Source organism: Panthera onca, chromosome E3, assembly GCF_046562875.1.
Source record: "Panthera onca isolate mPanOnc1 chromosome E3, mPanOnc1 haplotype 2, whole genome shotgun sequence".
Classification (NCBI taxonomy): Eukaryota; Metazoa; Chordata; class Mammalia; order Carnivora; family Felidae; genus Panthera; species Panthera onca.
Window position 1 is genome coordinate 38,083,905 of NC_138354.1, and position 12,860 is coordinate 38,096,764.

Sequence of the window (12,860 nt, forward strand, 5' to 3'; positions counted from 1 at the left end):
GGCGGGGAGTGAGTTGGCTCCCAGCGGGCATTTGGCAGAGTCTGCAGGCAGTTTTGGTTGTCACCACGAGGGGGCACTTCTGGCACCTGGAGGGTGGAAGCCAAGGACGCTGCTTAACATCCCACAGCGCACAGGCTGACCCTCACGAGGAAGAATTATCTGTGAGGGTGACGGCCGCTGCAATCTCAGCCTGCAGTGCCCGAGCCCCAAATCTGGCGTGCGCTAACCATGCCTGCAGAGCCCCTCAAACCTTCTCTCAAGAAGCCTCCTTGGTGCCGACCCTAGTTTTCTGGGCATCATTCACTCTGTCCGGGGTGGGTGCCAGGTCCAGCAGGCTTCTCTTTCCACACTTTGGGCCTTTGCACCTTGATAGGCGCTCGTAGAGGACAGCAGAGGACACCAATCCGGCCAGCCCCAGAGAAAGGGGGGGGGGGGAGGCAGGGGCAGGGGACGTGACCTGGACATCCACATGGTGTTTGGTCTGCGGGCCTGACTGGCTGGTGGTGCAGGTACTTAGGTAAGCAGCTTGCACCATCCCAGAACCAGTTACCATAGCAACCCCCTTGAGGGAGTAGGGTGGGGACCTTCGCTGCGGTAACCCCAAGCAACCTCAGCCAAGGCCAGGCCAGGGGGACGTTCTCTAATCCTAGATGCACAAATAGTCCTCTGAAGCCATGTTGGAGCCCGTCCAGCAGCGCCCTTCATGTGCTGGCTGGGTCACTCTGGGTACTGTGCATTCTAGAAACCGCCACCCACTAGGGCAAGCCAGGGACAGGCTGCTTGGACACTGTGTCCACCTCTCCAGCCTCCGAGGCCTCTGTAATCTACACTGGGGCACCCATTCAGCCTTCTTTGTCTCTGGCAACAATTCTCGTCTTAAAGTCTGTCTTGTCTGATAGGAGCAGTGTGACCACTCTAGCTCTTCTGATAACTGCTTGCATGGAGTACCTTTTTCCAAACTTTTATTTTCAACCTATTTGTCTTGGAATCTAAAATGTGTCTCCTGTAGACAGGGAATAGTTAGATCACGCCTTTTTTCTTTTAAGTGATTCTGCCAACCTCTGCTGTGTGTGTGTGTGTGTGTGTGTGTGTGTGTGTGTGTATGTGTGTGTGTGTGTGTGTGTGTGTGTGTGGTAAAATGCACAGGATACCGAAACAAAATTAATTCAGTGGGGCATTTGGTACATTCACAAGGTTGGCAACTGTCTCCATGACCTACTTCTAGAACATTTTCATCACCCCGAAGAGAAACCCAATACCCATCAGCAGTCGCATCCCATAGTCACCACCTCCCAGCCCCTGGCAACCACTAATCTACTTTCTGTCTCAACGGACTTGCCTTTTCTGGATGTTTCATGGTTTCACTCATAGGTGGAATTTAAGAAACAAAACAGATGGGGGCACCTGGGTGGCTCAGTCAGTTAAGTATCTAACTTCAGCTCAGGTCATGATCTCGCCATTCCCAAGTTTGAGCCCTGCACCAGCAGGCTCTGTGCTGAGAGATCAGAGCCTGGAGCCTGCTTCAGATTCTGTGTCTACCTCTCTCTCTGCCCCGCCCCCTCACATTCTGTCTGTCTGTCTGTCTCTCTCTCTCTCAAAAATAAACAAACATTAAAAAAAATTTTTTTAGAGAAACAAAACAGATGAACGTAGGAGAAGAGAAGGGAAAAGTAACAGGGAGGCAAACCGTAAGAGACTCTTAAATACAGAGAACAAACTGAGGGTTGCTGGAGGGGAGGTGGGGAGGGGCAGGGGCTAAATGGGTGATGGGCATTAAGGAGGCCACTTGTTGGAATGAGCACTGGGTGTCATATGTAAGTGATGAATCACTAAATTCTACTCCTGAAACCAACACTACACTATATGTTAACTAACCTGGATAAGAAAGGAAAGGAAAGGAAAGGAAAGGAAAGGAAAGGAAAGGAAAGGAAAGGAAGAAAGAAAGAAAGAAAGAAAGAAAAAAAAAAGAGAAAAGAAAAGGAAAGAAAAGAAAAGAGAAGAAAAGAAAAGATGAAAGAAAAGAGACACAGAATCATGCACTATGTGGTCTTTGCATCTGGCTGCTTTACTTAGCATGAGATTTAACATTGGTCCGCATTGCCTTGCCTCTCAGCCCACCTTGGCCAGACTTCACCCTCTCCCTGTCCCTCAGGTCTCCCGGTGCCTGACTTCGCTGAGGTCACGGTGACCCCAGTTTCCCTGCTCAGTTCAAGTCTCTGGATAACGCTCCTAGTGACTGCTGCCTGGGCGCCCAGAATACCTCGAGTTCTGTCTAAGCACTTCCGACGCATTACCTTGTCTCGTACCAATCTTGAGGCAATCCTGGGAGGAGGAAACAATGATCATCCCCCACCCCCTGGTCCAGTGGGTAAGCAGCACCATGCTGAGCACCCCCACATTCTTATGCCCCTCACCTACCCCTCCCAGCTCAGGTTTGCGCCGGCAAATGAGGACATTTGCTAACACTGTGTGGCCCCAAGTGGGTTAAACTTCTCAGTGCCTCAATGCCTCACCTAAGCTGGGGGTGATCATCGCGCCTGTCTCCTGTGGGTGCTATGAAAATGAAAGGGGTTAACAGACGTAAGCCTCTAGCTCACCCGGAGCAGGGGAGTGCTCCTTCTACTGGTCATCTCCCTGGGCAGGGAGCCAAACAGAGCCTCAAGGGCAAAGGGGACAGTGAGGAGATGAGGGAATGGCAGAATCTGGTCTGTGTTTCTGAACTCTCTTCATCACCCGAAAAGGAGACCCCATAGCCACTGGGCTATCTTTCCCCTTTCCCCCTTCCCCCAGCCCCTGCCAACCACCTGTTGGCTTCCTTTCTCTATGGATCTGCCTGTTTCAGACCACAGGTGGCCTTCTGTGTCTGGCTTCTCTCCTCAACGCTTGACAAAGGGTGCAAGCTTGGAGCTTTGGTTCTGCCTGACTCCAAAGCCCCATCCCCCCCTGTTTGGTGGGGGAGAGCCCATCACAAGGGGCACAAAGGGAGAGGGAGAAGGCGCCTGGGTGGAGAGCAGGAAGGGCAGGAAGCTTCCGGAGGCCAGGTGGTTTACCTTTGCGATGGCTTCTTCATTGCTTTCCACCATCTTCCGGAGCTTTATCAGGTGCCACAGATCCTGGGCAGGCTTGCCCTTGCCCCGGCTGCCCTCCAGCAGCTGGGAAGTGGATGGCAGGTCCTGCAGCATGGCCAGCTGGCTCTCCATCTTGTCGATGCGGCTCACCACGTGGTCAAAGACATTGCTGAGCCTCTTCATGGGGTGCAGGATGGGCTGGGCGTCTGCTTCCCGGGGCATGAACGCGGCCAGCGGGGTTTGGAGAAAGTCCTCGTCTCCCGAGAGGACCTTCTTGAGCTCAGCCAGGTGGATGTGCTCCAGGATGCCCTGGAGCAGGAGGTGCAGGGCCTTGAAGTTCACCACCCCGCACTGCGGGATGGCGATGTTGACCAGCTCAGAGAATGTGAGCGAGAAGCTCATTCTGCAAGGAGGGGAGGCTGGGCTGGGCTTCTGGGTGTCCATGGGGACAAGTGGTGGCTTTCAGGGGACACACGAGCTGTGCAGACAGGTCCTCAGAGGCCCAGGGAGGCTGCAGGTCATGGCGGTCAGAGAGAAAATGGCCTCTGTGCTGGCCGGAGCTCAGGTGAGAGCTTCTGGTTGCTAGGACACCAAAGAACGTGGGCAGGTCGGCGTGCTTCCGGGGGCCTGGAGCGGGGCACGGTGGGCGTTCAATGAAAAGTTGATGAGTGAACAGAAGGACGGTCAGCCTTTCATGTCAAGCCCTTCAGTTATGTAAGACCCATGACCCCTTCTAAGAAGCATGCAGTGAAGGTGATGGGGAGGAAGCTTGCTCTTCGGAAGCCTTTAGAATTAGGACAGGAAAACAGTTCTTGGAGTTAGGAGAAAAGAGGACGTAGAAAGGAGTCTGAAGAGCTAAGCTGGTCTCCAGACATGAGCCAAAGGCCCCACAGATGTTCAGGCTTCTGGTGGGGATGGGGGTGGGAAGGGCAAGAGGCAGCTGGCTTTCCACAGGTCTGAACTCCGCATGGCCCTGCCCACCCCGGTGAGGACATCCCCACCAGGGTGAGGACACCCTTGCCAAACCTTGCTCTGCTCCCCGCTAGAGCCAGGGCTCCAGAAGCCCCCATGCCCCGAGGACACGGCTGTGAGCCAGCTGCCACTTGGGCTCCTATGTGGTCAGGCTCTGCTTGTGTCAATTCTTGGACAAGAATGCTCATCCTGGTCTCCTGGGGAAGTCTGCAGGGAAGGTCCTTGGCTTAACCCCAGGAGCCCCACTCCTGGCACGTCCCTGGCACACAACACACGCTGCTTCTGCACAGTGCACGGCATGAGCCCTGCTCAGGGGTATAGTTGGCTGAGGGGCGGTCTCCCCCAGCTTCCCCACAAAGGGTGGAGCACCTGTCCACTCTGGGTTCATGGAGATGTGTGCATGTCTCTTTCTCAACAGCTGTGGGACCTTGTGCAAATGACTTAACCTCTCTGAGTCTCCGCTTCCCGCCGCCTAATTGGAAACAAAACCTTCCATGTGAGGTTGCCGAGGGGAGGGGCAGTGTGTGTGTGTGTGTGTGTGTGTGCACACACGTGCAGTAATAACACACGTGAAGTGCCAGCCACTATGACTCAAAAGAATTCCTCTCCCTCAGAACTGACCTGATATTTCACTCTTGCCAGTCAATGATCATGGCTCAGTCAGGTGAGCATCCAACTTCCACTCAGGTCATGATCACAATTCATGAGTTCGAGCCCCGTGTCGGTTCTCTGCTGTCAGCACCAACCCTGCTTCAGATCCTCTGACTTCCTCTCTCTCTGCCCCTCCCTCTCTCTCTTAAAAAAAGAAAAAGAAAAGAAAAAGCCACTGGGATGCCTGAGTGGCTCAGTTGGTTAAGCGTCTGACTCTTGATTTCGGCTCAGGTCATGGTCTTGGGGCCATGAGATCAAACCTCCACACCCAGTGTGGAGCCTGCTTGACTCTCTTTCTCCTTCTGTAGCTCTCCTCCCCCCAACCCCTGCTCTCATCCTCTCTCTCTCTCTCCCTCTCTAAAAAAAGAAAAAGAAAAAGAAAAAAAAGCCCCCTGGCTCTCTAGGGAAAGACCAGCTGGAGTCTGGGGCACGTATTCACAGCCTGGGGTTGGCAATCAAGGCTCCAGTTCAGGACCTGGTACCAGAGCAAACCAGGACACAGGTTTGCTTCTGATAATGAACTGTGTGGCGGGTGGCTGACGTATTCTGGGCACCGGTGACGTATTCGGTGCAGCGGCTGTCCTATGAGGGGACAGGACGATTCACTGTGCAGGACAGCGGGAGGGTGGTAACCACAGCCCAGCTGCGATGGCTTTCTCTGAACAACCTCCTGACCAGCAACACTTGGGACAGCGAAGCTCGGGACTCTGTGGGCCAGGTTTCTGAGGACTGACTGTGTGTGCTTTTGGCTACATGGGGGTAGAGATGGAGGAAGAGAAAAGCGGCCCCTGACATCGGGACCTGGCCTGGCGCCATGGTCCCTGGGGCGCCTGTGAGGCCCAGTCGGTTGAGAGTCTAACTCTTGATTTTGGCTCAGGTCGTGATCTCGCTGCTCACGAAATGGAGCCCCACGTGGGGGCTCTGCACTGCAGCACCCGATCCAAGACATTCCCCCATCACCTAACATGGACCCAAGTCCTGTAAACCCTTCAACTTAACCCTCCCAGAGAGTCCTGTGGGTTCCCCCTTGTGCTACAAGACCCAAAAATTCAAGTGCCGCCCTGAAGCCTTCCAGACACACAGCCCCCCTCCCTCGTTCAGATGTGCGCCCCCATTGTCGGGCAAGGCTCCCCCCAGCCAGTCCCCCAGTGGCCACACCGGCCACGCTCCTCCCTGTTCTCAGCATGCAGGGCTTCAGTTCCCTGCCAGCCTGCAAGCCAATCACATCCTCCTGCAGGCACCCCACCCCCTCATTAGAAAGAGCAGCCCAGAGCTCCGTGCTGGTTCACTGTGTTCCTGACTGCAACCCCGAGTGGCCCCATGTGGCGGGCGGTGTTCTTTTTCCCCCACCAGTGAGCGTATGTGGCTGATAACTGCTGTTCTGGCCAGCCCTGGGGGTTGTACTATTGAGGGCACATGTCTCCCCCTGCCCCACCAAAGGGGTGAATGGGAGGTAATCAGGACACGGACTGTGTGGGTTCTCTCTTGTGGCAACAAGTCAACAAGACCAACTTTGCTCAACACAGTGGCTTCTTGGCTGGAGGGGCTCATTCTGCTAACTTAACGGAAAACCTTTCAGGGGGCAGAGTTTCGTGGCTTTGGGAACCGCAGGCAAGGGGCTGAGGAGCTGTATTATTACAGAACCACGGGCAAGGCTTTCCTCAACAGGCAAGGGAAAATAAGAGGAAACAGGCAGGTTAGCACAGAAACAAGACGGGACAGGTCAGCACGGGGCCAGACCAGGGGTTCCCCATGGGCCTTACAAAGAAATGTGAGTGACAGAATTGGAAGCAATTCTCAGTCACTGGGGGGCCAGGGTGGGCAAGTGGGTGTGAGGGTGCTTTGTCATTTGCAGGGGATGCCCGGCATCCGGAACCACCCGCGTACTGGCTGGTGAAGCCTCCACTTTAGGAATCCTGGTTGGAGGCGACCACGGCTCACAGGTTCCCTGGCTCGCTTTGAAGCGAGGGCATGACCCCGTGCTTGGCTTTGGCAGCTCTGGGGCCTGAGGGGTATGTTCCTCTGGGGTCTAAGAACGTGAGGCTAGTAAATGAGCCCGGGTTGCAACAGTTCAGAGAGGTGGAAACTCATCTCAAAGAACCCAGTCTGGTCTCAGGCCTTCAGGATAAGGCTGCAAGCCGACTGCAGAGACACGGATGTATTTCCCAGCACCAAGCACTGGGCCTGGCAATGACTCTTCATTCTTTTCTTCAACCAGTATTTATTGGGCGCCCCACCAAATGCTGCGCTTAATTATGGAGGAGACCACAGTGAGCAGGTCTGGGGGGCGGTCTCTGATCTCACAGAGCTTGCTGGCTAGCGGGGGAGACATTTATTTTACAGGAAAGAAATAGACTAAGGTCAGGGAGGGATAGGAGTTAGAAACATAATAAGACGGGACAAAATGAGAGTGTGGGAGGGGCACTAATTTAAGCGGGCTGGTGGGGTAGCCAGCCTCTAAGACGGCCCCCCCCCCCCAAGATCTCCCCTGGCAAAGACCCCCTTCTGTGGCCCCGCCCACACTGCAGCAACAACCCTGTATATCTGCCCCAGTGTATCCTGGATGCAACGTATGAATGTTTACTCCCAGTCTGCATCTATGGACACACATGCATCCACTCACTTCACATCACAGAATGGCAAGATTTGAGAAAGCTATGTATGTTGCAGGTGATTTGATGCCACTGAATCAAAACAGTTGTGATCAAATGCAGGAAAAGAAAAAAGCCAATGTGTTAGAGAAGATCCAAAAACTTTAAAAATCATGTCATTTTAGGTCTGGAAACAGAACACTTGTTACAAAATCAAAAGACCTAAAGACCAGACTGCCTGAATGGAAGAGGTCAAAATGCTGCTCCACAGGGTGTTCCCTGCTTCCTGGAGGATTTGCTGTCCCCAGGAAGTGACCCTGCCCTTGGGTCACCGGTCATCACCAGTCATTTGGCAACGCTGAGTTCTGACGGCAGAACCATCGCTCAGACAATTTCAGGACAAACTTGTCACTGGACATTCTCTGAGCGGCTGGTCAGAGCCAGAAACCAATTAACATGGTTGGAAATGACCATTAGCGTTTTTTCCCTCCCAAATAAGTTGACATCAATGATTAAATCTGTTTTGTAAAATGCCGTTGATACATTTTTCCCAGACCAGCCATTTTTCATGCTGCATAGATGGCTAAGAAGGATAACCAGGTGCCTTTTCCTCCCAAGCTCCAGGAAGAACTGGACGCCAGGGCGAGTACTGCTGGTGAAGGCTCAGAGTTTGTGGTTAGTCAACGCGTGCCATTTCTGGCTGCCTGGTATCTGGACATTCTCCTAACTTGGGGTGAGGGTTAGGGGTTGGGGGGTTATCTCATGACAGGTGCAGGCAACCTGCCCCCTGCTCAGAGACTGTCTGTCCAGTCAGATCTCTGCCACCCCACTCGCCTCTGTCTCATTTGTGGTTAGGTGTGAAAAATCAACAAAGCAACTGCTGCTCCTGGTTCTGAAATTCAGGACCAATATTTTCAAGTGCAAATCACCTGTGGACTGGTCTGTTGGAAGCTGGGGGGCCGTGGGGGTGGCGTGTGGGGTCGGGAGACTCAGCCACTTGCCACATTAGGCAAGACACCTGATCTAACGAAGGTCTCTTACCTCCCTGGGCCTCAGCTTTCTTGTGTCTAAAGTTAATGGCTCTAATCTCACTAGGGTAAAGAGCAGATGGAAAGGGAAGGGAGCTTTCAGGACGGCCCCAGTGGGGTTGAGGGGCCAGTGGCTGGGTGCACTCTGTGATTCCAGGCAGGCTGTCCTGGGTTGGCTTCATGACCAGCCCCAGCTTCCTGGTTCCCACGTGAGCTCTGTTCCCCAGCCAGGAACATAATTCTGTGAGCAGTCAGACCTTCCATTTGAGCCCTTTTCTGTTCAGGAAACCAGACTCAGGTTCTGTTGCCCCGACTGATCCAAAGCGCTCACTTGTGAGGCTGGCAAATGGTGAGAAACCACAAATGGAACTCAGTGAAGGTCAGGGGGATGTGCATCTAGGGAGGACACAGCCAATCCGAGCCTGAACGATGCCCACCCAGCCAGGAGGGTGTTTCCAGGTGGGAGTGCAGGCTGTGGGTGCCCACATTTCTTCTTGGGGGGGGGGCATAAAATGTAGGTTTACATTTGCACAGGGACCTGGACAGAGCATTGCTCCTTAATGAGGCCTCAGACCAGAGGTTTCCAGAACCTCTTGGGAAATGACCAAGGATCTCGGGGTGGGGGTGGGGGGTCTTCCTCTCCCAGTCACTCACATCACATCCTTCACTGAGCCCTGTTTTCTTCCTAAATAACGACCAATGTCACTCACCCTTCCTTGTCCACCAGCAGCCCTGAAATCCTTTGCCTAGGACAAAGACCAAACCACATGGCGTGGTCTGTAGGCTGCATGGCCGGACCCACCTCTCCCCTCTTTGGCCTTAATTCCAGCAGCTCCTTCTACTCTAACCCCCCCTACCTCCTCCCCCCCCACCCCCAGGCAACCACTGCTCTGCTTTCCATCTCTATGGTTTTTGACTACTCTTGGGACCTCATATAAGTGGAATCGTGCACTATTTGTCCTTCTGTGCCTGGCTTATCGCACTTAACATAGTGTCCTCAAGGTTCATCCATGGTGTAACCTGTGTCAGTTTCCCTCCTTTTTGAGGCTGAATAACATTCCATTGCACATATATACACATTTTGCTTATCCCTTCATCCGCTGATGGGCGATGGACATTTGGGTTGTGTTCATATTTTGGCTCCTGTGAATAATGCAGCCGGTGAACATGACGGTCTAAACGCCTGTTCCAGTCCCTGCTGTAAGTTCTCGAACCCACAGGTGGAATTGCTGAGTCATACAGCAATTCTACCGTATGTAGAATTCAGCGTGTCTGGGGACCTGACACGCTGGTTTCTGTGGTGGCTGCACCATTCCTACCAGGCTCCAGTTTCTCCACGTGCTCACCAGAACTTGCTATCTTCTGATAACAGCTGCCCCAGTGGGTGTGAGGCGAGAACTCGTGGTTTTCATTTGTGTTTCCCTGGTCACTGGTGATGCTGAGCATCGTTTCATGTGCTAACTGGCCATTCGTATATCTCGGGAGAAATGTTTATTCCAGTCCTTCGCCCATTTAAAATTTTGTTGTTGAGTTGTAGGAGTTCTTTATATATTCTAGATATTAACCCCTTATCAGACATACAATTTTCCAAGTAACTTTCTTTTCTTTTTTTTTTTTTTTTTAAATTTTTTTTTTCAACGTTTTTTATTTATTTTTGGGATAGAGAGAGACAGAGCATGAACGGGGGAGGGGCAGAGAGAGAGGGAGACACAGAATCGGAAACAGGCTCCAGGCTACCAGCCCAGAGCCTGACGCGGGGCTCGAACTCACGGACCGCGAGATCGTGACCTGGCTGAAGTCAGACGCTTAACCGACTGCGCCACCCAGGCGCCCCCAATTAACTTTCTTTTAGTCCTTGTTGAGGAACGTGATCAAAAAGATGTGACCTCCAATTGACCCATGAGCAGGACCCGAACACCTGGAGGCTCCTTAGCCCCTCCCCTGTCCTTGGCATGTGGCTGAAACATTTTTCTTGCCCCTATTTATGAGAGAAACGAAAGTCCTACTCATCATTCAGACTTCAGCTCAGCCATTACTTTCCAAGGGAAGCCTTCCCTACCTCCTTGATTGGAATACACGTTCCATACTCTGGGATCTTAGTACTTCCCATGTCTTTCACATGTTGGCCATGGTCATTTGTGTGGCTATCTGGTTAGTGCCATTCTCCCTCACCACTCTGAGCTCCTGGAGGCAGATGTGAGTTCTAACGGGAGATGGCTTCTAGCAAGTACACAGTTGATACTTCATAAATACTTGCTGACTGAATGAATAAAACAGAGTCATTTGCAGAAAGCCTTTTTCTGAGGAAGGACCACAAAGGAGGCATTTGCTTCCTTTGGCTGAACCTCCAGATGGGTATAGAAGGGCTGATTTCTACCTTCCGCCGCAACCACAGGGAACTCCTCCTGTTGCTCACACAGGGTGGATTAAATAACACAAAAGAGGCAATCAGAAACGACATTGTATGATCGTTAATAATGTGTTCAGGGAACCGCTGTGATCAGACACTGAATTTTCAGTTCCTTTACCTGAAACAATAATACTACAAGACAAGGATCACCCTTGTTTTTATTATTATTATTATTATTATTATTATTATTATTATTAGCACTTTGGATATATCATCCCTCTGCCTTGCAGCCTCTGTTGTTTCCGAGGATAAGTTAGCTACTGATCTTATTTGGGTTCCCTCGTAGGCGATGAGTCATTTTTCTCTTGCTCTTTTCAAAATTTGTTTCCCTTGTCTCGTCTTTTAACTATGATGTATCCGGGCATGGCTCTCTTTACAGTGCTCCTACTTGGGAGTTTGCTGAGATGCTTGGATGTGTAGATTAATGTGGGTTCGTTCTTTCTTCTTTTTGTTTTCTTCTATTACATTGTGGGGTTTTCAGGCATTATTTCTTTAAATATTTCTTCTGCTGGGGCACCTGGGTGGCTCAGTCGGTTAAGCGTCCGACTTTGGCTAGGTCATGATCGCATGATGCGTGGGTTTGAGCCCGGTGTCGGGCTCTGTGCTGACAGCCTGGAGCCTGGAGCCCGCTTCGGATTCTGTGTCTCCCTCTCTCTCTGCCCCTCTCCTACTTGCACTCTGTCTCTCAAAAATGAATAAATGTTTAACCTTTTTTTTTTTACTATTTTTTCTGCTCCTTTCTCTCTCTCTTCTTTCCTTTGGTACTCCCATTACACACGTGTTGGTGCACTTCATGGCGTCCCACATTTCTCTGAGGCTCTGTTCATGTTTCCTTATTCTATTTTCTCTGTTTTTCAGATTATATAATTTCTACCAATTTAGCTTCAAGCTCATTTGTTCTTTCTTTTGCCAGTTCAACCACCCTTGTTTTATAGATGAGGAATGAGGACCAGAAACTTAAATAATTTACTGACAGCCTCACACAGCTAATGAGGGGCAGAGCCAGGATCTGAATCTAAGATCTCAGGTCTCACTCCACTTATCACTTAGGTATTCAATCATTCATTCACCCAACAAATATTTACTGAATGTTGACTACGGGCCAGAAACTACCCTCCAGGACAGAGAACCCCCAGCAGACAAGATTCTTGCCCTCACAAGAGCAGCAAACATGTCAACAAACGGGCCATGAGGTGACGCGGGCAGGTGCTCAGGGAGGCCTCGGGAGGGACATCTGAGCTGAAGACAGGATGTCCCTGGCGTTCCTTCAGGACAGAGACCTTTCTTCCTTTTGTCTGTCTCTCTAGCACCAGAACACAGAGCCCCGCACCCAGGAGGGGCTCAGTAAATGTTTGCTAAGTGGATGACAGCTCCAAAGGAGCGGTCCACTCTCACAGGCTGTGTCAACGACAGAAATATTACAAAACAGAAGCTAACACTGAAATCATTCATGCTTCCATTTAGAATCATTTAGCATTTAGGGGCGCCTGGGTGGCTCAGTCGATCAGACGTCCGACTTCGGCTCAGGTCATGATCTTGCAGTTCGTGGGTTTGAGCCCCGCATTGGGCTTTGTGCTGACATCTCAGAGCCTGGAACCCACTGTGGACTCTGTCTCCCTCTTTCTCTGCCCTTCCCCTGCTCATGCTCTGTCTCTCTTTCTTTCTCTCAAAAATAAACGTTAAAAAAAAATTTAGAATCATTTAGCATTTACGTTGGAGGGTTGGGTGGAGGGTCTGGAAATGCCAGGTGTTGGTGAGCCTATGATGAGCAGAACTCCCACCCTCTGGTGGAGTGTAGATTGGGAGAAGGACTTTGGGAAAGTCTGTGACAGGGTATGCAGGGCTGGACACGGGTAGACCCTATGACCCAGCCGTTCTACCCCACAGTGGGCAGCCAAAAGTAAGAGACTCATAGCATGCACTACAATGTCTGTGACAGCAATCTCACAATCCCTAAGAATTCCCATCCAGGAATTACCCAGATACCCAGGAACAGCACAACAGATGAACCATGCTATATTCACACAATGGACCATCATATATGGCAATGACAATGAACACTGGCAGCCTTGTGCACCGGCAGGGATGACTCACTGATAGAAAATTGAGCACAAGAAGCCTTATAGAAAGGTGCTCATAC

General features: G+C 51.5%; 1 protein-coding gene across 2 annotated transcripts in view; it reads right to left on the minus strand.

The window, feature by feature from the left end:
• Positions 1–3,529, minus strand: part of CE3H16orf96 (chromosome E3 C16orf96 homolog) — a 37,241-nt gene extending 33,712 nt beyond the window's left edge. For both annotated transcript variants that reach the window (XM_060648343.3, XM_060648342.3), the window contains exon 1: positions 3,051–3,529. In XM_060648343.3, the coding sequence (XP_060504326.3) occupies positions 3,051–3,512 (462 nt within the window). In that variant the 5' untranslated portion in view covers positions 3,513–3,529. The remainder of the gene's footprint in view (positions 1–3,050) is intronic.
• Positions 3,530–12,860: the final 9,331 nt, after the last annotated feature.